The sequence below is a fragment of the Temnothorax curvispinosus genome, unplaced genomic scaffold, assembly GCF_003070985.1.
Source record: "Temnothorax curvispinosus isolate PA1 unplaced genomic scaffold, ASM307098v1 QBEX01008409.1, whole genome shotgun sequence".
Lineage (NCBI taxonomy): Eukaryota > Metazoa > Arthropoda > Insecta > Hymenoptera > Formicidae > Temnothorax > Temnothorax curvispinosus.
In genome coordinates this window covers 115,925-140,469 of record NW_020218189.1, presented here as the reverse complement: position 1 = coordinate 140,469, position 24,545 = coordinate 115,925, and the positions used below count along the sequence as shown (strand labels likewise).

Below are 24,545 nucleotides of genomic sequence, written 5' to 3'. Positions count from 1 at the left end.
CTTTTTGCTTTGAAAACATCGGGGCCGTGTCAAACTTGTGCGAAAGAGCGCGATAAGTCTTTGATTTGTTATCTCGAGTTTAGCGATGAGCTCGGCGTTCTCAAGCAAAATTCCAAAGGTATCTTTTTTCCTTTTTTTTTATAACGGCACGTTTCAGTCAAGAACTGCCGAGGGAGAAAATCGAGAAAAAGTTCCGCTTCTCTAATGCAAAGTACATTCTTAATCGTGTTCCTGCCGGAAACATTTTTCCGCGAATCGTTTTAGCTCCGGTGATCTTACGCTTATACGTACTAATTGCACACATATATACACACACGCACACACACCCACAGACAACTTTACTCATGCATGCGTTTGTACAAGAAATTGCAAACTTCGTTGTCAGTATCTCTATTCTGTAATTTTTAATGACACTGTTGTTACAGAATAAGGATACTGACAGCATACTTAATTTGCAATTTCTTGTACAAACGCATACGTAAAGTTGTCTGTCGTTATCATTATATATTGTCGTCGCAGTTTTTTTTATCATATATTATACTTGCGTAACGACAATATAACTCTTAATGACATTGTCGTTAAGAATCACGAAACCCAGGTCCTGTTTGGATTTCTTGACAAATTTATAGCTGTGTTTTTGCTCCTAAAAATGATTTAACCATAAATAATTATTTGCGATCTTTCGATTTTCACGACTAAATTCTTATTATATTGACAGAAATGTGTCATCGTTGTTATTCTACGGAATCTGAACTATTTGAATATGTAAACCTTCGAATTATTAGTCAATGTTCCATGACGTGAACACGAAATCAGATAATCTATTCTTCACTTGTCGAATTAACGTTATTCGCGCACATTTTCCATACCGCCTGCTTCTAATGACGTTTTCTCCATCGTTGTCGATTTTGATGCTGAAAGTCAAATTTCGTTCAAGCGTTCGCTATGAAATCCATCGCGGCGAGTCAGACACGTGGCGAAGACGCGCGCGGTGAAAATAACTTTCATTATGCTAACGAATGCTAATGTCAACCGTAACGACAGACGGGCGAGAACGGAAGAATATTCGCGCAAAGTTCGAACTGTCGAACTTGGCGGAGTCCGCGCTCCACGGAGGATCGCTCGTCAGTTTGCGGTTCACCGAGAACGTAACGCGGCAAATTCTATCCGCGTGAAGAAGTTGCGACGATAGGGGAGAGAGAGATAGAGAGAAAGAGTTTCTCTCTGCGATCCACCGCACGTAAATGCGATATTTTAACGATGCAACGAATGTCCTTTAAAATTTCTCTGCGACTGACTTTTCGCAATCTCCGCGTCTGCGTCAAATCAAGCGGAGCATTCTATTCGCCTTTCTCCTCCTCGGGATCTCTCGGTAACGTACACTCGACTTTTCTCGAATACTCCACAATGATGTCTTTGAGCCGTTTCGTCAAGATCACTTGATCCTCGACTCGACGCATCAGCCGATCCTTCTCCATCTCTAAATCGTTGAACTGCTGTGCTCTCAGCTGCTCGACGACGCGCGATCTCTCCGCAGCCCTTCGCGTCTCGTATACGAGTACGCTGCATAAAAGTCCAAAGATTAATGCCTGAAGCGATGAAAAGATCCGAGTTTTATTTTGTGAAGTTTAACCGAAATAAAATTAATACTCCAGTAATGCGCGTTGTCTGATAATTGTTATCGTTACCTCGAGTAGTAATTTCGTGCCTAATTCCATTGTGTGATCGTCGTCAATAGGTCTTTTTTTCGCTACGACTGGAATCTCTCGCCACTTTATCATGTTCTCGAACCAATAATAGAAATGTCCCAGTTGAATCAGAACATATTTTCTTAAGAGTGGTCGTTTCTTCACACGCTTCACTATCGCCTTTGACAATGGCTGCGTGATTTGTCTTAGGACCTGTCCAATAAGATTCGCACCGGGAAATCCTTGTACCACCATACCTATGAGCGTCTATCTCATCAAAGGAAATAATTTAATGAAACTTTCCTGCGAACACGTCATTCGCGAATAATGAATTTTTAATTTGTCGAATAATTATTATTAGTCTTGAGAGAAAGCGCTGATTTATTCTTATTTACATTTTGACGTAAAGAAAATTGTAATTGGGGTTAAGTTATTTGTTTTCAAATGAAAGTGTGATTGGCAGCTTTTCCTTATTTGTTTCATGTTTCTGTTATTAAGATTTATTAGAGTTAACGCGATATTACATATAATTTTTCTTTGAACTAAATTAGTTTTAAAAAGCAATAAATGCAATGAAATTACATGACCTACATTTTAATTTGCATATTTACGATTTACGAACAAATTTATCGATTTTTTATTCAGAAATTTCTCTCTCTCTTCCTCTCTCTTTTTTTATAAATTTTTCATGAGAAAAACAAGATGATTAGGTATTTCCCTTAATTACATTTGAATATGTAGTTTTTATGAGAAATATATAATGAACGAATATTTTCGGAACGGTCCTCGTTTTGGACCCCTACAATTCATGCGAAGATCAGAAAATATGTGTATTCCTCTCATATCGACCAAATGGCTAAACGGATTATATTCATTTGTACGCCAAAAATTACGGAGCTGACCCGGTTATGCGGCGTACAATGAGTACAGGTCGCAATCACTTCTGATTTGAAAGTGGTAGTCGTATAGCTCTTTTGAAAGCTACCTCATCAACGTGAAGAGAATCATTTCAGCAGCAAAATATACATTTTAGATGACGGCAAAATAGGAATATTAATTTTATTATATGTTTATTATGGGCCAATTTCTTTTAATGACACAAGTCGACACAAACATCGTTCTATCCTTCTTGGCATTCAATGAATAACAAAGACAGAACGACACTTGGTCGACTTGTGTCACTAAAAGAAATTGGCCTTATATAAGTTATCTAAAAAATATATAAAACATATTGAGAGAAATTTTTTTGGATAAAACAAAATTTTCGGAAAATTTTTAATATTGCCGGAATATTGAATAAATTAGTTATTAATGTATTAGTTATATATTTTAAATTATTAGCTAAATATTTTTAACAATTATATGTCTATCAACTCTAATATAAATTTTTAATTGCTGTATGAAGTTAAAAGCGTCATTTGTTAATCCGATTGTTTTTGTTGAAGTCTTCGATTTATTTAAATTTTAGAGAGAGAAATTTTTAAGAACAAATGTCTTAATATTTTTAGTTGTATCTCTTGTCGATTTGTCAAATTGGTGATTATTAGAAAAACATATTTTAAAGAAAAATGTTATATTGAAAGTATTGAAACATATACAGGCGTATGTGTTGGTTTGAATTCAAATCTGTTAAATATAATACGATAATTATGTCCTGTCATTTATCTCCTCTTAAAAGCGCGCTTTAAATGCGCTTTGCGACGCTGCAGGTTGACCTATATACACGAAATAAACACGGGATGACGCGGGACGACTCAGTCACTATGTTTAGGTCGAGAATTTGTTTGACTGTCGGAGCGACGTTTTTCCCCCTTGTTCGATATAACATTTTCATCCGTTTCCCCTGTGTCATCTGCTTGGATTTACCGGCAAAATCGAATCCACTGAAATGACGCAGTCGAGGCATAAGCCGTCATCCGTCGCCGAGATCCACTAGATTGTCGCGAAGGTACGAACCACACACGATCTCTCGCGAGAAAATCCAGATTTTTGCCCTCATCCCTTACATACCAATCTTTATATGTGATACCCTTTATATGTGATACACTTTCATGATCTTATAAATAATGTTCAATAGAATTTCTGGGAATAACCGTCGCTCGTCAATTTCACTAAGATTTAATTGGGACTCCGATATCTTAATTATACATTTTTTGCTGCGTAGTAAAATTAAATATATAACAGCGAAACAAAAATAAAGAGTGTTGAGACAAAAAAGTAAAAATAAAAAAGTTGCTACAAAAAAAGTGTATTCTATCCTTTGAATAGTCACGTTAACGCAACCATGTCTTTTTTATTTGACACGTTATGTGAGATAGACACGTAATGTGTGTATATGTAAATTAATACGTCACCGTGATGAGAATTTCTTTATTCTCTTAGATCTTTTAACATACTTTATCACTCGGTGTGCGCGTGACAATGATATTTATCTTTAAATCAAGAAATGTATAATTCTTTAAATAATAATGTTGGTTAGGGGGGTTAGTTGGTTTTTATATTTTTTTAAATTTTGTTTTTAAATGTTTTTTTAGAATTCAAATTTGATCGTATATCGGATATTTTTGTACATATGTAGCATATTTTTTGAAAAATTTAAAAGAAAATAGAGATGCAAGCAGGTTTCATTAAACTTAGACGTTTAGTGATCAAATAACAAAAGAGATTATATTAAATATTAAACACTTCATCAAATGATAATTGGATGTAAAAAAGTAAAATTGTCTCTTGATTCGATCTGGTTAGGAGAGATATCTTGGTTTCATATCTGAGGGAATGAAATGTCTGTTCTATCTTCAACACGATACATATCGGTTTTTCGGGATAAGTCTCGATTTTGGCGCCTCGTTTCTTTTCTAACAAATGATCTTGAATTCTCTCTTTCTCTTTTTCGCTTGCTCTCTTTTTCTTTCTCTCTCTTTCTCATCAACCGACTCGTTGCACGATTTTATAGTCCTCTCGGCCACCCCTTGGGGCGTCCTTTCACTTTTACCCCACGATCGATCCGACCTACGCCCCTATGTACGGCTATTTGCGGGGCCCGCGTGCGGGACAGAAAAGAAGAATCTCTATATGCACGTGTGCACCGCTCCGTAACATTTCAAAGTTCATAGTTCATTATGGAAATGAAATGCTGACGAATAAGACTAACTTTCGAGTAATGATGAATAATAAAATAGATATTTCAAATAGCAAAATGCTATTTCTGTGGAGAAAAAAGAGAGAAAGAGAGAGAGAGAGAGTTTTTCAATTTTAATAACGCGCCATTCAAAGTTCTTTAAGTTCCAAGTGTTGTATTTATTGAATTGATGATATTTTCACGAGAGAACTAGCAATAGTACATGTATTTTGAAATATAATAGCTAATTCATAATCGCTGTATATATCAATTTTATGGTTTTTAAAAGAGAACAGTATTTTTATTAAAGAGATAGACAACGTTTGAAGCTTGTTTCACATGATATCTGATGCAATTATTGCATTTGCATATTTGCATTCTATTCGGTTAATCCCAGTTTCATATATGGTAATGTCATTTTGCCAGCAGTTTGCACGGCGAAAATAAAAAATAATTCTTTTGTGATCGTTTAAAAGGAAATATTTGCAAAATAACGATTACGCGATATATATACGTAATGGACTTTTTGGATATAGAATTGTGTAAATAAGTGAAATTAAGAGCTATCGAATACGTGCACTTATTTCGCGAACGCTTTAATTAATGCACACCGGATCGTTGTCATTATCGCCACGTGATTTCAGCATCATCGCGGGCGTTTGAAATCTCCGTATTCAAGAGCATCAAATAACAGCCGCCATTAAAGTGTCGATACGCAATTTCCTGCGAAAACACGTCGCCGATGCCGGCGCCGCGTGTTGGGAAAATCGGCGGGGAAATATCGGAAAATATCGACGAGGTCGGCAGGCGAGGTGTAGGCGAGGAGGCAGGACAGCGGAATGGAAGGACGCTCGTTCCAGGAGCACTTCTCTCGTCCGTCGTGACCGTATGGAAGGCAAAGAAAAAAAAAGATGCCTATTTATAAACCATTAGCGGAGAATGAAGTTTAATCAGGCTCACGACACCCCTCGCTCTGCCTCTATTTATTGCTCCTCGGTTGATCAATACATTAAATGTTAGGATATCGCTATCGCTGCCTCGGATCGTTTGAGCCGGAGAGGATTTTGGTTGATCGTCGATTAAAACTTTTACGCCACGCGACTCGTGCTGGATAACCTTTTGTTTTTGTTTTTTTTTCGGATAACGCGTCATCACTCATCATCCTTTTTCTGTTTCTTTTTCCTCGAGGAATTTTCCCGTCATGCGCTAATCCGAGATTAAAGATTCCACACACTAGTTCTCACATTATTTGTTTGCTATAGTTGTGTGTTTTTAAGTCACGGAGATGCTTGATATTTATTTCTAAACGTGGATATTTTGGGGTGACTATCTTGGTCCCAGCCTATAAACTCTCTGTAGTTATTTAAAAGAAGGGAGAGGAATGCCAGAGGTCCATGATTTAACGCTAAATATACCTGACACTTTTCCCATAGTAGAGAGAGATAGAAAGAGAGAGAGAGAGAGCATTCTATGGATCAGACAAATAAAACTCCAAATAACTGCTTAAATAAGTTCTTGGTTAATTAAGGTAATAATTCAAAACTGTAATCAGAAGATAAGAAATTACCTTACTAACAACATAAATAGTCCGACGATGTAATTAAAGGCATGGCAGTCGGGGCGTTTCTTCTCTTTTATATTATTTCATAATTACAAAGGAGTGTAGATTTTTGTTCTTTGCCGCTCTACTTCTTTTACAATATGAATGAATCGAGTTATATAAATATAAATTACGTTATATTATTACGTTATACTACATTTGTCTTTGATTCCAGCTCTGTACCGTCGTTTAATTTATATTTAGACACTAGTGTGGTGGAGAATAGTGCTCTCTGTTAGTTGCAATTAACATCAGTCCCGCGCATAATGTGTGTCACATATAAACGGGAACCCCCTAAATAGGGATAGTTTTAGCATGATGCGTTATCCGCGTTATTTGTATAATGAATTAAACGAGGAAAGCAGCGTGCGTGCTATTCAGTTAGAACTTGTATAGTGAGTAGAAATTGGTGTTTTTATTTTATTTCAGATTATTTGAGATCTGATCAAAATATGGATGAAAATTTTCAGTAATATATTGAATTACAATGCAATAATTTGCTGTAAATAATTGCAATAGAATGAGCGAACCTTTTTCGGAACAATTGATAAATAATTTAATCTTATCCTTCAGTTGATTAAAAAAAAAAGTACTTGAACATGACGTTAATTCAAAGTTTAACGAAATAATTAATGTCTGTATTCTTTGACATGAAATATACATTCTGTTATACATTTTCGCGCGATACGGCGAAAATTAATATGTCAGTTCTCTCTTTGACATTCGACGTGACTCACGAAGAGGGCGAGATGATCACACGAGTCTGTTCTTATATGCTTCATAAATGTAAGCAAGAGAACGTCCTACATCACACCTACATCATGTCTATTCGTTTGCTAAACGAACGACTGGTAATTATCGTTAGCATTAACGTCAACGATGCAGTGTGTTTTCAGCGCGCACTTTCTATTGGACTCAATTTACGTGGTATATGCTAAATTTAATATATAATAATTTATGAAAATCGCAAATTGTGTTAAGCTAGATGTCTTTCCGATAAAACCGCGGTATCCGAGAAAAAGTCAGAGTAAATGTAGAGTTTATTAGAGTTCGCATATAAAAGGGACAGAGATAAACTTCGCCGGAAGGAAAATATAGTTTAATAGTACGAAAAGAAGCTTTCTGAAGTTGCAGCAAACGAAAACATATTGTATTGTGCAACCGCTCGCCTTAAGGCTAACACGGTTGACGTTTCCGAAAGGCTCTTCGCAAAACTCAAAGAAAATAGAATAGCGCTCGATAGAAGCGCGAGGGAGACGGGAAGTAGTTTTCGCTATATAGAGACAACGTATCGACATAAGAGTCCTCAAGCGATTGATAAATCTCGAGGTTTCACGTCGTAGAAAGGGATTATTTTCACTTAGCCGGTCCCTGCATAAATGAGCTCATGCGAAACCGTCCGTGACCGCAAGAACGGAAGCGCGGTGTATCGCGCAAACCACCGCTTCCACGAAACTCGGACGCTGCAAAAACCTGATCTCACGGCTGACGTGGCTCGAATCGCATCCTACCCAGCAACAACGGCGCAGCGTATGATTACAGTCCGCCCCACGCGAAAGTCTAGAAATTCCTTCTAAAAACTTTCTTAAGAGCATTATCTAACACGTCAGATCTAAATTTCATTTTTGCAACAGGGATGAAAATTGAGCAAATAATGTGACATAGCTCAACATGGATCGCTGATTTTTTTTAGGAAAATACAAAGATTCCGAGAATTCACGTTTATTTTGTGCGTATATTTTGCGAGAAGTATTTTTATTTATTGTAAATATATTTTTACAGTATAACTAGAAAAACTTGAATATATAGGTGAAAATTTTTAAATACTTGTTTATATTTGAATTTTTTTTGCTTTGAGGTCCATTCTATATATTGTACGATATTTTGCATCATAATCTAGAAATATTTTTAAAGAAATTAAACGAAATTTAAATGTAGTTTTAATAAAAAAAAAAAAAAGAATGCCGCCTTTCTATGATCTCATATCCATCATATCCAGTTACAAAGCTCGTTCCCAGGATCAATGATCTGAATTTTCGAGCTATCTAAGAACTATCTTAGCATAGCGAATAGCCACTATCGTGGCTGTCCAATTAGCGGGCAAAGTCATCGGGAGAAGAGAATATATTTTCAGTAGCGGCGCGTCGATCCGCAGCAGAAACGGCAGCGGCGGTTGGATCGCGAGGGCGAGGGCGCGGGCACGGGCGGGGGTGGTTGTATATTTAGCCATAAACTTTTATACACCGGGATGGTACACCGACCGCCCCTCATGGCCGCCACCGTCGTCGTCGCCGCCGCAGCTCATGCAGGGCTCCGCGGCGGTGGTGGCGCTGGTGGGGGCGACCGAGGTTCTATTTATAGAAACGGCGACCTATATATAGCCCGTCGCGGGCTATGCATAGCTTCAACTCACCCGGCCCAGTCACCCCCCCGGCCCCCCGCTGACCGCCGACCCCCGACGTCGCGAGCGCACCGCTCCGCACTGCGAACGTTCGCGGGTGGGATCCTGGGTGCGCGGGGGCTGCCGCGGGGTTGCGGGGGCCGCCGTACGGCACGGAGGTGTTGTACGCGGTGCAGGCAGGTTCAATGAAACCAGGCCACACCATCCCCTCCGCGCAGGGCGCGCGCGAGACTTCTCGTACGTAGAAATGCATCCCCCATTCAGCTCCCCGTTCTCAAGGCACGTCCGCGCGCGCGAGGGCGACGGATGCGACGGCGTTTCCGTTGCGGCACGCGGCGACATCGCTTCCAACAGCGCGTCCACCAAATGTCGCATCCTGGTACAATCGGAATCAGGATTGCCCTGGTTTTTTTATTCTTTCAAGAAAAACGGAGATTTGTTCGATTTCCCGCTGCAGGAGACGACACTTCCTATTCTGAAAACACAAATGCTCTAACTCTGAATAAAAGATAAAAATGAGCAGAACGTTAATAATAGTTTCTTAATAATAAAATATAATTATATATGTTGAAAGAGACAGAAAAGAAAGAACCAAGTTTAGAATCCACATTGTTTGTCGTTTACAATTATTTACTCTTCTCTCCTTTGTACATCAGTTTGCATGATTGATGATTTTTATAGTGTAGTGATTACTAATTTTAACAGTGGAAAATAATGTATATTTTTATCATCGCAATTTAGTCTTACCTTTATTCTTTTACATTTCTTTAATTATATATTTTTATCCTTTTTATTTTAAATAGCAATGTTTTTTTTATACATGCACATGAGTAAATATTATTGAGAATAAGGTATAAAGAGACTCTTCTCTCTCTATTTTCCGCTTTATACTTGAACTCTTAAAAAAGACGTCTTATATTAAGTACCTCCCCCTCTCTCCTCCATTTGCAAGAAGCTTCTCTGCTACTTATATCCAAGCGTCCTTTGCAGAGTTAAAACAAACGTGTAAGAACGCCGATAACGCCTCCGAGTACGCACTATGGCACGTGCTACAATTTATCAGAGTGTTCTCAAGTGTTCTTAGCAAGTGTGTGAAGCCACGCATCCGCGACTTTCACTAGTGTAAACGAGCGTCTCTTTGTTCTGCGAATTGCTCGCGTGTTTGTTATGCTCAAATTTCGCTCCATGACAAGGTCAGTTATCTTAGATTCACTTGTCGCGATTAATTCGCTCTGCTTCCGATTAAGGGGGCAGTTAGAAAGAGATGAAGAGTGAGTTTAACCGAAGTTTACAGTTAACCGACGTTGGTGGAAATTGGCCCTAAGACGATGATTATTCCGCTCATTGGCTCGCTTAACGTGAGCGGGGATATAATCTCGTACTCATATTTGTATATAAGCGGTGTATCTAGATCTGCCACAGAATACAGAACACTGTGTAGAACAGAAGAGAACGGAACAGAGTACAGAATAATTATCGGAATATCTTGGCAATCTCTCGGATTCACCTTTAGTTAACTAAGAGTCACCCTACGGCCATCCTTCAACTATTTCTCTATTATACACAAACATTTTGCGCATCGGGTCTGACGTTAAGAGATTTGTTAATATATTTTTATTACCCGACGCATCTTCGTGCGCCCTCTCGTAAATTAGAGTTGCGATTTATGAGCGGGGATTATAACAGATGTGTGTGTAAGGCAGGAGCGAAAACGCGAATGTGTCCGTAAAGCGCTCGTAACGGCGCCGTTAAGTCGACGAGGTGGACTTAATATCCGGTCGGAAGATGACCATCAGACGCCGCCTTAATGCGACGATAAACGCCGCGAAATAATATAGGTTTGAGCGAATAATTATCTTGCGACACTTCCGCATGAGAGTCGCGCATTAAAACCGCGAATGATCGTAATGACGCGCGAGCGGACGTTAATGAACTCCGAGCATCTCGATAGCTCTTAATCAGTTCGCCGAGATGGTTCAGTGTGCAACTTCTTATCGTGCTGGTGGAAGATTTTTATATTCGAGAAAAAGTGCATCCGCGTGTATAAAAGTATATCCGCGGAACCTTTTTGCGCGACGGGTTATCTGTTATCTGATAGATCCGCGTAAGAAACGTAAATGCGGTAAGCATGTTATCGTTAATTACGTCGTGCTGCACAGCGTCTGCGGTTCTCGTCGCGACGTGCTGCGCGTATCTTAGCGAGAGATTAGTTGGGATACGATATCGTTCATTAATTTTGATGGCTAATAAGGTTACGCTAATCCATTGTGTTTGCAGACAAACGGCTGTACGGCACTTGCATCCGAATGAGATGAGACATTTAGAGCTATCTGTAGAAACTGACTAATCCTTTTTCCCCGTATCTCTTATGTCTTATATTATAGGATAACATAATACATAGGCTGCCCATGGTGAACATCCGTAATTGGCTGTCGAAATTTTTCAAAACGTTTGTAAAAAATAAGTATTATTTATTACAAAATGTTAAATGACATAAAGCTAGATAACAACGTAAAGTAAAAAGTAAACAATTCATATTACTCATGAAGATAAAGTTTTATGTAGTTATATTATACAATATTTTATATATTTATGATAATAAAAATTTATACTGTAGTATACACGATAAATAAACAAAAATTGAGTAGACAACATGAATATTGTTTAATGCTGTTGTCAAACATTATTTTCATTGTTGAATATTGTTGAAAAGTGACTTTATATGAGAAACTCTTTAACGAACGGTGGCCATACAAACATTAATGACGGACATTATTAGTTTAGTTAAGCATATTAAGTTATCTGATGATCTCATATTTTTATGCATCTAAATGTTGGCTCGCGGAATCTCCGTGACTCCTGTGTAGCCCTATTCTTTAACTCTTAACGACAGTTTCGTTATCGTTATATTCATCGTTGCGCAGCTTTTTTACCATATATGATATCTGCGCAACGCAAATATAACGATAACGAAACTGTCGTTAAGAGTTACAGAATCAGCCTCGTGAACGCTACGAGACTGTTATTCATAACGCTCTTGTTAAATGACATTTATATCTTCCAGCCTTTTAGTATTAATATCAATATTTCAGTTTTAATGCTGTCTGAATTTATCCGAAGGCATGTCGAAAAAGCAAGCAAGTACAATTCGCATTAGTGGGCGATCGCCCGAATTAATCTCTTCTGTAACGCAATGAATTTTAGGAAGCGCGATTACCTTTGGCGCGCCGCCGCGCTGAAGCGAATCGCTTTCAGATCGACCGATTGAAATTGCCGGTGCCGCTGTTACACGCAGCGCAATTGCTTTCGGTTAACACACGCGATTCCGTTCAAACGCAGTTAATCGGGATCACGTGTACATGGATGACCCACGTCAAATTGAGCACTATTGAGTTTTTTGTTCTCTCCAAATTTGTTCTTTTTACACGCATGTACAATACCAGAAACGGTAACTTTCACGTAAAGTTTCAATGCCTCGATACTTTTCGAGACAAACGGTAGCCGTACAAACTTTTTACTGATGGGCGGCGTCATTATATAATATATATAATTTGACTTTATATTTTTAGATAATATATCTAAATATTTGAGTCTTGCGTCAGTGTCCGTGATTTTCGAAATTATCACAATTAATACGTTTGGACTTTAATCGGTTTGAAGATCTCATCGAACAGTCGGCTTAAAGCACAATTATTATACCTCACATAGCCCATTTGACATAGTCCGTAATTAGCCGATAATTATGGTATGCATATCATAGATGTAACAAACATAAGCTGATTGGTTAGCGAAGCTGATGTGATCTTAAAGCCCTCTCTTACTGCCTCACGTGGGAGCGGTTGTAATCGTTAAAGGTCTCGATTCCCCGAGGAAATCTGCAGCGTTTTGCGGCAAATACCACGGCAAATTATTATTGTCCGTCGACGTGATCAGTTGCGCATCGAGCGATTGCGATCGCGCTATAATGGCGACGTTCTATTCGGAGTAATCTCTGAAATGCAGCAAATAGGAGGAAACGGAGCTAATTGCACGATATCTGTGCGTTGTTCATAAAACAGTGATGAGTTTAGAAAATACGAAAATATATTATTCTGATATCCTGATAACATCGTTCCGCGACATATAATTATGCCGCGTGCTTCTTTCACCGACCTAAAACCTCTCAGCGTGAATTCCCACTATGCGTGTTCGACGTAACGATAAGGCCGAGATATAATGCTTCCTCTCCCATGCGTGCGTGCGTGCGTGCGTGCGTGCGTGCGTGCGTATCGTGCCAGGCGTGTGCCGGTCATATGCACGTAAATGTCATTGCATAAATACATAACTAGCGCGGGAACGATAGCCGGGACGGACGTTATTCCAGGGTCGTATACGCGCGCATGCATATGCATCGCCTGCCGCGATTAATTGGACGCGATCGACTTGTATTTCGGTCATCTTCGCGTTCTCGCCGGCGTGCCATCTCGCCCCGAGAAATCAAATCAAATTGCATTTCGCGAATCATCTCACCGTGCCTCTCCTCCTTATAATATATACCGACCGACGTCGCCAATCCCCCCGCGTGTCGTGACGGAATTCGTTTTTCGATACGTTTTAAATTGAAAACACGAACGAAATCGCGTTTCGTATAGCGATTGCAATGCTCTGGATTTGTGAAGAATATTGATGAGGAATATAGGTATGCTCTCGCTATTGCGCAATTATCAAAAACACGATTATCGAATCGATGCTATCGAACTGTTATGTTCACAAAGTGTCTAATTTTCGCAGAACTTTTTGAATTTTATCTTAGTTCCGTTCTGTTTTTCTTTATAGTTATAATATACATAGCTTACAGCTACGTTATCTTTATTGCTTTCTGATTGCAGTTGATTACGTTCGTTATTTAATTTAATATAATAGAATTATTGCATGTAACATGATTTGTAAGAATTGTAAGATTATTATATTGGCTATTTTTATATCAGTCGTGCAACAAATATCTATAATGAGTTGCATTGCTACTCTCGTCTATGTATATGAACTACATACATTGCAATTATTATTTTAACAAGTTTGTAAATTATCTTAAATATTGCTAATTAATTCGCTCTCTTTTTCTCTCTGTATTGTTCTGCGCATAATTTCTCTCTCTTACTATCTGTCCGACACCTGAATACGATTTTGTTGCTGAAGTGATCGGAAATGCTGCATACACGAACACGGAATACACGCATGCATATGCACACACAGACACATACCGACGAGAACCGTGAGTTAATTCGACAAGCCACGATCGATAGCGAATTCGAGTCCGTTTAATACAGGAGATAACGGCGTCGTTCTCCATACGCCCACCTCTTTACCTGTCTCGTTTCATTCACCAATTGCTATTTACCTATTCTATCCTATTTGTGTGCTTGGAGGAAGCCAGCCTGTGTATATACATACGTAAGGATTCAATTCATTACAGATTGCCTCGATTGTATCGCGTTCATAACGTATTACTCGTTATCTCGCGACAGGCGGATAGATATTATCATAGATATTGTTTAAACTCCAGCGATATTAGAATGGAACGGTTTATTATTTCAAGCTTTCCGTATTGCTTACACAAAAATCGCGACTCTATCGAAAAAAAAGAAACGAATCCAAAGTGAATCCCTTTAGAAAACCCTCTTAACTATATTCTGGGAGGGCTAACGTAATCAATAAATAACTTGAACAAATACATACAATTTCTTTCAATTAAAAGATTACCTTTAACTGTTTTGATTAAAAAAAGTGTTACTATCCCTCTGATTACATTTCCACTGATTGCTTAACTTTTTTATCTCAAATTCTAAAAAATTCACAATATCAAGCTGCAATTGTTTACGTTGAAAATACGCGAGATAGATAAAATCTATATACGCAATTATTTTGAGCTTTGTTTAGATCGTAATCTTTAAAAAATTGTCTAGATGTGTTTGTCACGTAAAAAAAAAGAACTTCTACACGTTCTAGACGTTCAAAAGGTTGAAATTATAGTTAGTGATGAGAACTGATTAATACATGCTTCAATATCTTGATGATCGCAACAGGCAACTAAATATTAATCGTTAAATTCTGAACAATGTAACAACGTAAATTATTTTATTTCCAAACTTTGATTTGCAGCAAGTTTAAACAGAATTCTTACAGAGCAAGAAAATGATTTTGTTGCGTTTTATCAAATTTTAATAGAGAAAACCTCTTTCAAAGGAAAGTCGTCACAATGCATGAGCCGTGTAATAGAAAAGACAATAACATAAAGTAAGAAAAATGAATTAATATCAAACAAATATAAGATAAGCTGCTTTGATATCATCTTTCGCAATTTTACTAGACTCACTTGCTTCCTTTTTCATTACTTATTATGTTAATAACATATTCGTAATTAATAAAGGGATTATCAAGATATCTTTTTCTTTCATCTAACTTTATTAAGCATATTTCACAATTTAAATTATACTCGATTTTTCAAAAGTACAAGCTAATTTCTCAAATTATAAGGTTCTTTTTTTTTTAATCACTCTTATTGATACGTGGCTCATTGAACGAGTCTAACAAGCGACGTCGCATTTGCCTCCCTGTCGCTATTTCTCGCCTAATTTTCCGTCTCGTTTCGCAACGGCAAAATCGTTCGGATGTTTAACGTGTACATGGGTTGAAGAGCTTAGAGACACTTTAAAACAATTAACCAGTACGCTCGTATTACATGCGCAGCGAACAGCTGTACATTGCGTAATACATATGTCAACACGTGTACGTCCATTAATCAGCTATACAGAACTACAGAAATCGTATGTAATAACAGAAACGATAGAGATTTCACGGAATCATCAAGGCGTCGTCATCGAATGGTCTCTCAAGGCGATCGCGGGCTGTGTATTGATTTTTTAACAATATTAATATCAGTTTATTACAATATAATTGTTATTTAGAAGAATCATCGTTCGTTTTAATATAAAATAAAATTAATAATAATTCTTTAATCAGTAACAAGTATCTTTCTTGCTAACATTAATTAAAAGCGATATGTATATAACAGTTGAAGCAAGAATAAAATACGAGAGAGAGAAGGATATTATATTTTTAAGAATTGTATAAACTGTGCATTTTATATTCTTTGTTAAATGCAAATATTTTTTAAACAACAGGTAGCGGTTAAAAATGTAAAACGTATAATAATATTGACAAAAATACTGGTATTTAATTTAATTTTATTAATTTTTTTTAAACTACATTAATATAATTTTATTACATTATATATTAATGTGTTTAACATTTTTTAAATCGTGTTTTATCTCGTATAATGCCATGCTTTTTATTTTGTATATTTTTTATTTTTGTAAACTATAATATGACATCGTGTAAGGATAATACGATAATAGCGTCAACAAATTTTCCACATTAAAAAATTTTAATGTACAAATCTACGTTATACATTCTTCTCCATCACAGAGCGATATTGCTTGAGGGGCCACGTGGATAAACGAGATTTCGCCATCGCGGAAATCCATCTTGCAAAATGCATTTTTAACGTGGAGCATCAATCCTACCGTAGCGATTACCTGCGCGTTCCGCACATTTAGAGAGCGGATCTCGAGCCAGATGTGAAGATATGCTATCGCATAGCAGTGGTTGTGCGAATGAGGTGACGCAGTGGGGGGTGGCTTACGATAGTGGTAGTAATATTAGCACGACTGGGGAAGAGGCTCAAGCGCAGAAGAAAAGTCTGTATTACGGTCACTTCGGCGATGCAGCCGGCTCGAAGCATGGTGGGTCGTGTGCCGCAATGCGGCTGCACGTTATCACACCATCGAGCCTCATCTCCTACGTGCCCCTTCTCATTTTTATACGTTACCCCGGCCACCATGAAACGGCCGCCGAATTAGGCCGCGGAAATCGTTTTCGTTTTCTACGCGGTTCATTAGTTTTGCCCGGAGGCTACTTTCGTCGTCTCTCTCGACGAGGGGTTGCTATGCAACCGCACCGCGGTACAGATTCCGAACGGGTTGCATACCAATGGCAAGCTACATAGAGACGTCAAGCGTCTTTCCTTCGAAATGGGAAACGTGAATTAAGGACTGGATTAAGAAAAATGATGACAACGAGAAGTCGTCAATATCTTAGAAACAATTTAAAAGATTAAGAAATTTTAATTTTCTTTTCTTACTAAATTTTATATAAAATTTATCAAGATGAATGAACTCCATTTTTTCTAATGACTTGTTTATTTAACATGATTAATTAGCTTTTTTCCTGACTTTTAGCTTTTAAATTTACCAATTTATATTAATACCAAATGTTATAATATCTTCAATTATCTAAGAAATTTTTTAGAAAACCAGCAATTTCTCGGTGTATTGTCCCCGGGTGTTTTTATTTTTATTCCGCTATATTAATTTTTATCAAGTTATAACGTTCTAAAGTTTTCGGCAGGTACATAGCTCATTCATAATTCGAATGAGCGTCATGGTAGTTTACGCGCGAAGGTGTTACTACGAACCATGACTCAGCTGTTCTTTATTTGTTGTATACGGCATGAGCTCGGCAATGGACTTTTCAACGACCTTAGTTCCTCGGCTATCGCTCGATGTATCTTCACGCGGAAAAGTCTTATACGGACAGTAAACTGAAACAAATTGTATTGTCTCCTAATACCATATACCCGCGACGAAACAAAATTGTTTTCTTAAATCGAATAGTTCTCAGAAAAGTACCTCGTTTATTCAGATACCAATTCAGTAAGAATTGTCCATTTGCATTTGTAATGAATTAAAAATCAACAATATAAAAATAAGAAATATGTTACATTACAAAAATTAAAGCGTATTATGTTATAAAGAAATATTGTTATATTGTAAATTACGATACTCCCTTCCATTTTTGAATTGCGTAACTCGTTACACTGACATTCAACAGCGTATACCTTCGAATTAATTGGCTTATCGTAATTAAAGAGTCAACTTCTACAAATCTTCCCGTTCCACATCCATCATAAATGGTACAAATACGTCGATAGGAAGATACGGAGGGATATAGAAGACCCGAATCAAATCCTCTGTCCCAGTTATATAAACGCCTTACCCGTTGAATTTGCTCGCAATACAGGCGCGAAGCTGCAGCATGACTGCAATCAGCGCAATCCACTTTTTTTCGAGCAGTCAATCCGTTTCGTTGAATTTATTTATTTACATAAGCCGGCCAATTCGCAGCCATTTTGTTACAATTTTCATAGGATTTTCGAGCGCGATGTACGCACGCCACAAAGTAAATTATTGTATAGAGTACTGAACGTATATTTGTTGAACCGAGTGATATTTCCCTCAAATGATATTTTCTCTATCGAAATTTAATCGAGCGCTTTTTAATTTAATTCACTTTTTTTCAAATTTTCAAGAGTTGCTTTAATTTTTGTCTGTTAATATCTTTTAATATAATATTCGAAATTAACAAGAATGAAGTTTTAGCTCGTTAAAAGTTTTTTAACTATATGTATAGTTAGAAAACGATTTTTTGACATTTTTCTCAAGATAAGCCGTTTCAGTTTTTGATAAAAAAAATATTACGTTGTGTGTTAAGTATATCGTTGTATAATTGTTGATATATATACTCATAAATTGAATTGATGCCCCGAACGTTGTACACCAAAAGTGCGAGTGTGTGCTAAATGCTAATGTCGTTACGCTGTCTGTTACGTTTTAATTAAAATTCAGCGAATAATTCGCTTATCACTATCGAACCACATTAGTGGCGCAGCCAACATGTGTTTTCGAGTGTAGAAAAGCATGTGATTTCAATATCATTTAGCTAATAAATCGTTGTACCGAATAATTTATCTTACGCAGTTGAATTACTTTTATTCTCTTGAAACATAATTGATTGATAATTCTACAGAGACTTATGTAATTAAGTTTTTTGTTATATAACATACGTTGTACGTTTTGTGTTTTTGTAATAATCTTTATTACATTTAAAAATCTTTTAACTAATATATATTTAATACGATACATGCTCAGAAATTTTAATTTTATATAATACTATTTTTAATTAATTCTGTATAATGCTTGAATATGAAGCTTAGAACATAGAAAATACTTAAGGATTGATACACAAGGATTTCTTCGGAAAACTTGACTCCAATATTCCGTATTAAAATGCTAAAAAATTTCTGAAGTTCCGCAACAAACTTGTAGAAGAAGATCCCGCTTCAAATCTGACACGCGAACGTTATTAATAATTTTAAAACGTCAGTTTTGTAACTTCTTGGGGTAATATCGCATATACATGATGTCAGTTTAATGACTATTCCCTGAACAGAATTTTTATTCTTTTATTTTTGTCTGGCATGTATTATCGTACAATAATTTCAGTTTTTTTTTCTTTTTTATGCGTTTAAATGAATGTTACTAAACTTGAATTTGCGATCTGGCCCTTGAGGAAACACTTTCCCAAGGCGCTGATAAACGTCTATTTATCTACATTATTCCGGAAAATTTCTGGGAACACTTCCGCGGCGGCCACTGCACCTGTTTTCAATTGTTGATGCATCCATCGTTCGCGTGCAGTTAGATTACACGTAGAAGTGTAGAAATACAGCGGGTGAGGAATCATGGAGAACTGTTGAATAATTCAACTCTCCTGCGAAGTGAAGATATTACTGTGATAATATGTATTTATCTCTCATATAGATCTTAATTAGCATTTCTTTAGGGATTTAAAGAATTTAAAACTTAAGAAATTTGATTTTTTAAATTTCTTTATATATATCTTAATATATATACATATACATATATATTTGCTGACCCAATTTTCTGCTTTCTTCACTTGCTACAACAATTCGAGCAAAGTTTCTGTTTCCTTGTTAAATCTTAGCGCTAATTCTCTAAGTATTGAAACTTGCAACTTCCGTTCCATTGTAAAAGCAATAAGGTAAATACATAGCAGTGAATGTTTGCTCGATTGAAATTGCCGCGAACTCCCGAATAGAGAGTTCAAAGTTCAACTCTCAATTGTTTAACCACAAGTTTAAAAAATTATTTTTAAATGTTATCGGTTTTACAAAGAAAATGTACTGTTAATTTGATGTCGAGAAATCAAGACAAACGAAAATTTACAGGGAATAATTATTGACGCTTTAGTAAATAAATACAATACAAATAAATAACAATACAAATTGAATATGCTTCTATTTTTGAGGAAGATATTTTTATGTAATTAATTAGATAATTAGAAATCAAATCACATATGTAAAATCAGATTCTGCAGATATTCGTTTGCGCGCGTGTCGCATGCACCAAAAATGCGCATGCAATATAAATTTCGGGTGCAATGGGCAGTGCCGATCACGCACGGCGGTCTCCCATGGCTGGTAAAACTACATTTTCCGAATCCGGTGACGTACGCGGGGATACGGCTTGACGTCATTGCGTGAAAATGGGCCACGGCCTCCTGAGCCACCCTCTTCCGGCTACCCCGCGAACGCCTTGTCATCCTTCGTCGTGGTACACGCCGCAGGATCCTAAAACGCCGCGCCATAGGACGTCGAGTACGGTATACGGTTTTGTACATATGTGCATACATACATGTACGTGTACGTATGTGTTCGCCTCCGACGAATGTGCTTAAGCGTTACGCGATGGGATTGGATTAAATCAACACCTAGCGGAGTTATTTAGCTCAAACTTTGAAGCCGATCTTTCTGACGCAAAGTTATATGTATCGTTAAAATGGAAACGGTGTCGCATTCTGCTGAAAACAGGTTTCAACACTTTGCCGATCAGTGGAATACTGTTCATTCATTTTTTCGCAATTCATTTTTATTCAAAATACTAGTTTCAGCGTTTAATGAGTTGTGAAAGTCGAGAGACTAATATTTTGACAAATAACAGATGTTTCCTTAGAAAAAATTGATATGTTACTTCTAATCATCTATGCAGAATTAATGATCAGAGCCACAACTTGGGCTTAACAAAGAAACAAACATGATTATTGCATCAATTGTACGACACGTGTCACATAATTTACTAATTGCAATTAAAATATTGTTGAATAAATTATTAAATAAGATATTAAGGAATCATATGAATCATTCTAATTTTACAATCTGCTTTTTACATATCCGCTTTTGAATATCCAAATCGATAAAAAAATATTATTGTCTATTTCGGATTTGCATTATTACATTATTTATAGGCTTATATATAGGTTTAACGATATTGATGAGGTTTCAAAATTACGTACAGTATATGTGCGATGTACATGGAGCTCCGTACAGAATAATCCAAGCTCAAATCCTTTATCGAAATGGAACTTGATTACTAATTTCGGAGAGTAGCTGCAGCGCGCCCGCGTGATCGCGAGGCAATATCCTAAATATATCCACCCCTCCATAGGACTATATGAAGGAGCATTTAAGATTCCGATTGACTCAATGGAGATAATTCCAAAACTTCATTAACCAGAGTGGATTCCGCTTTGGATATTCTTGGATAGCGTAGATATTCAACCGTTGATCCAACGCGAAAATCAATAATGTAAAAAAGGAATATGAAAATTATTTGGTGATTTTGCGAATAAAAATAGTTACTTCATTGTTTTTATCAAAATAAAGCTACGATTTGTTTTTGATGACTTAAGTGTATACAGTTCTATGGTTTATTTGTGTAACGATAGAAACGAGATATATTTTTGATGTTATATTTTTGTACATTTTTGATATTGTAATTTTGTTAGCATTCCGTAAATCGAACAACATTGAACTCACTGAAGTTATTTAGATTTTCTGTGTAGTCGAGAGTTAAAATAAATTTGTAAAATTACGGCAAGGAAAACGAATAAAAATGGAAATTATTGCATTATATCGTTTGCTGTTATTATTTAAAGATACATCTTCCAAATAACGACTTGGCGTTTTGATTTTCGAACTTGCAAGACATAAAATTTATTATAGATTATTATTATCGCAGGATAAATATTGCGATAGTGATAATTTACTATTAAAAGACGCGTTAATTAAAGAAGAGATTAAATTAATTCTTGTTAAATGACGAGGAAGGTTAAAGTTTGCGGTGTATATATTGGCTTTAGCATTAACTGCGAAATTTCCCTCGCAAGATTCAGCCGTTTGTAAAGAAACGAAGAGTCTGTCCGACATGGTAACAACGACATTGTAGATTGGCATCGCAAACATGGGGGGTGAGTTTTGCGCATCAAAACGCGAAAGACTAAATAAACATGTATCTGGAAAAGTTTCATTTTCAAGCCGAAGTCTTGGCAAATGACGCGTTGAAATGTGCTTGCAAACTCGAGAAAAATATTTTGATTTTCTGTAGTTTGAATAAATAAGATATACATAAATAAGATATAAATAACATATAGATTATAATAACTTGGATAGCAATAAAAATATTAAATTTATTTGAAAAATAAATTGTTTATTTATATAACAATATATATATTTATTTCCAACGTAAATTGAATTGATTATCGCTTATAAAGATGTTTTTAATCCATTAATTGTATAAGCGTAAAAAATTAAAATTCTTATTATTGAGAAATATTGTGTTTATTTTGCTATTGAGAGATTATATACGAATGCCTCTTTATAAGAAGAAATTATTTTCGACTTGGAGTTAAGTAATCAAGAAGATACGGAAGTTATTATGCCAGTTGACGTTAGTCAGGATTCTGGAATCTAGAGATGATCTGCTGGTCTGATTAATGAGACTAATATTGCCTTGGAGAATGATCGGAGACGGTTCCTTATATATTGCGGTTTGCCGTGAAGCCATATAGCGCGTATATTTCTGTACATTATTGTGCCTCTCATACACTCGAATGTTCCTTTTGCGAGATAAATGGGCGTTCAGACACGCATGCCTTTTTTCACCGTGAACATTCCGAAACGTCACAGCTATAAAAAGTAACGACGCGCCCTCGAATTCTTCATGCTCTAACTTGGTATGCGTGAGATTGATAACAACTCGCGTGTGTGTGTGTGTGTGTGTGTGGGTATGTGTGTGTGAGGGAGATAGAGGGGGGGTGCGAGGGTGAGAGAGAAAAAGCCGTCGGAACTTTTTTCTCGTTATTGGCTGTATAATTTATTCCATTTTCCGTTTTACCTGCGACGAGCTCTTAAAATTCTTTTCCCTCGATCAGCGAATTTTTCCCATCTACGGTATAAGTACTAACTAATGCCGCGACGTGCCGACTGAGTTTAAAAAGGAATCATCACGAATTGCGAAAGCTATATATTGGGGTTCTTTGGGAAAGAAACCGGTGAGGCTCAATTCATAGAATTCAAGCGAGCCTCCACTAGCAATTAACGTAAGGATCGTGAGTGACGAGTGACGGCGGATACTCTGGGACACGAATTTTCCATCACGAGATCCGATTTACTGAGCGTTAAGAATATTGCTACGGCCTTGGATTAATCCGTTCTGTAGGCATTACCTCAGCTCGGCAGCAATTTATTGTGAGCAATAATTAGGTCAAATTTCCAAATGAAAGTACGCATGCATTTTAGATTCGAAATTCCGAGTAAATAAACTGTATAGCTTACAAAGATTATGTGGACTTAGCTGAGATAATAGGAAGAGATATTAAGATATACTGATAAGACTAAATAAATATTGATAACTATAGGATTATATATATACTTTCCATAGTTTTGCTTAATTTTTCAAAATAATTTTGTTGTACTATATTGTCAGAAAATTTTAATTAACTTGATGAAGAATTGATGACATAGTTTGATCTTATTTAAAAGTCAATACTGGTATTAACTTTGTAAAATTTAGAATTTTTATTCGTTAAACGACGACTTAATAAGTAACTTATAATAAGTAAATCTTTTTAATGAATAACCTATGATGACTTATCTCATCTCTACGTTTACCGACATTTTTCTTTTGGAAATTTCTTCTGTAACTGTAAAAATGTAGCATCTTATTCTTTGGAGATTTTCTACTCTCTATTATATATAAAAAACAATAACATCCCAAATTTAGCATGATAATTAATTTACGCTTTTATTCCGTCTTGATTCCGACTCGAAGTTTTCAATGTACTTTTCCAATTATTCCATTCCAATTAATTTTTAAAACACGCGCTTAATTAATTTATAATATCGTCATGCGTCGCGTATAGGAAACTCCGCCTTTTTACTCCGCGAGCAGTACTCGACACCAATTAAAAGCGCGATTCGATACCGATCGAGTGCAGGCCGTTGCAACGTTCCTTGTCGAGGCCATTGTTTGCATAGCGAGAGTCCTTGAAGCAACCGAGAAAGCCGAGACAATCGTTCCTCGAAGGCGGCGGTCCTATTACGTGTAATTGGTTCATTAGCTTCCATATCAGCGAAGCTATATTCGGTCGTTGTTGTCTGGGGGAAACTCTAAGAAGGGCGCCAAGGCGCCTGTTCTTCTGTCACATCATTCCTTCACCTCTGTGATCGATTTGAGATATATATATATATGTACGCACGTTTGTGTGTGTATGTGTATCACGTACGATATCTAAACGCTAGATAGAGAAAAATGATTAATTTAATATCGAAACATTAATATCTTTTGAAACATAAACTATTAAAGATGTATGTAGTTTTTGACGAAAAATCTCATCTAAAGAGAAAAGTTTCTCGCACATAAATAAGTTTGATATATATATAGATATATATAAGTTTGATTATATATATATATATATATATATATATATATATATATATATATA

General features: G+C 36.5%; 2 protein-coding genes across 3 annotated transcripts in view; one reads left to right on the top strand and one right to left on the bottom strand.

Moving 5' to 3' along the window:
• LOC112457903 (two pore potassium channel protein sup-9) overlaps positions 1-24,545 on the top strand; it is an 83,014-nt gene that overhangs the window by 36,447 nt on the left and 22,022 nt on the right. The window lies entirely within an intron of this gene.
• On the bottom strand, positions 1,341-1,964 carry LOC112457905 (optic atrophy 3 protein homolog). The gene is given in 2 exon segments (XM_025021218.1): positions 1,341-1,589; positions 1,689-1,964. Coding segments are annotated over 2 exon segments (525 nt in total).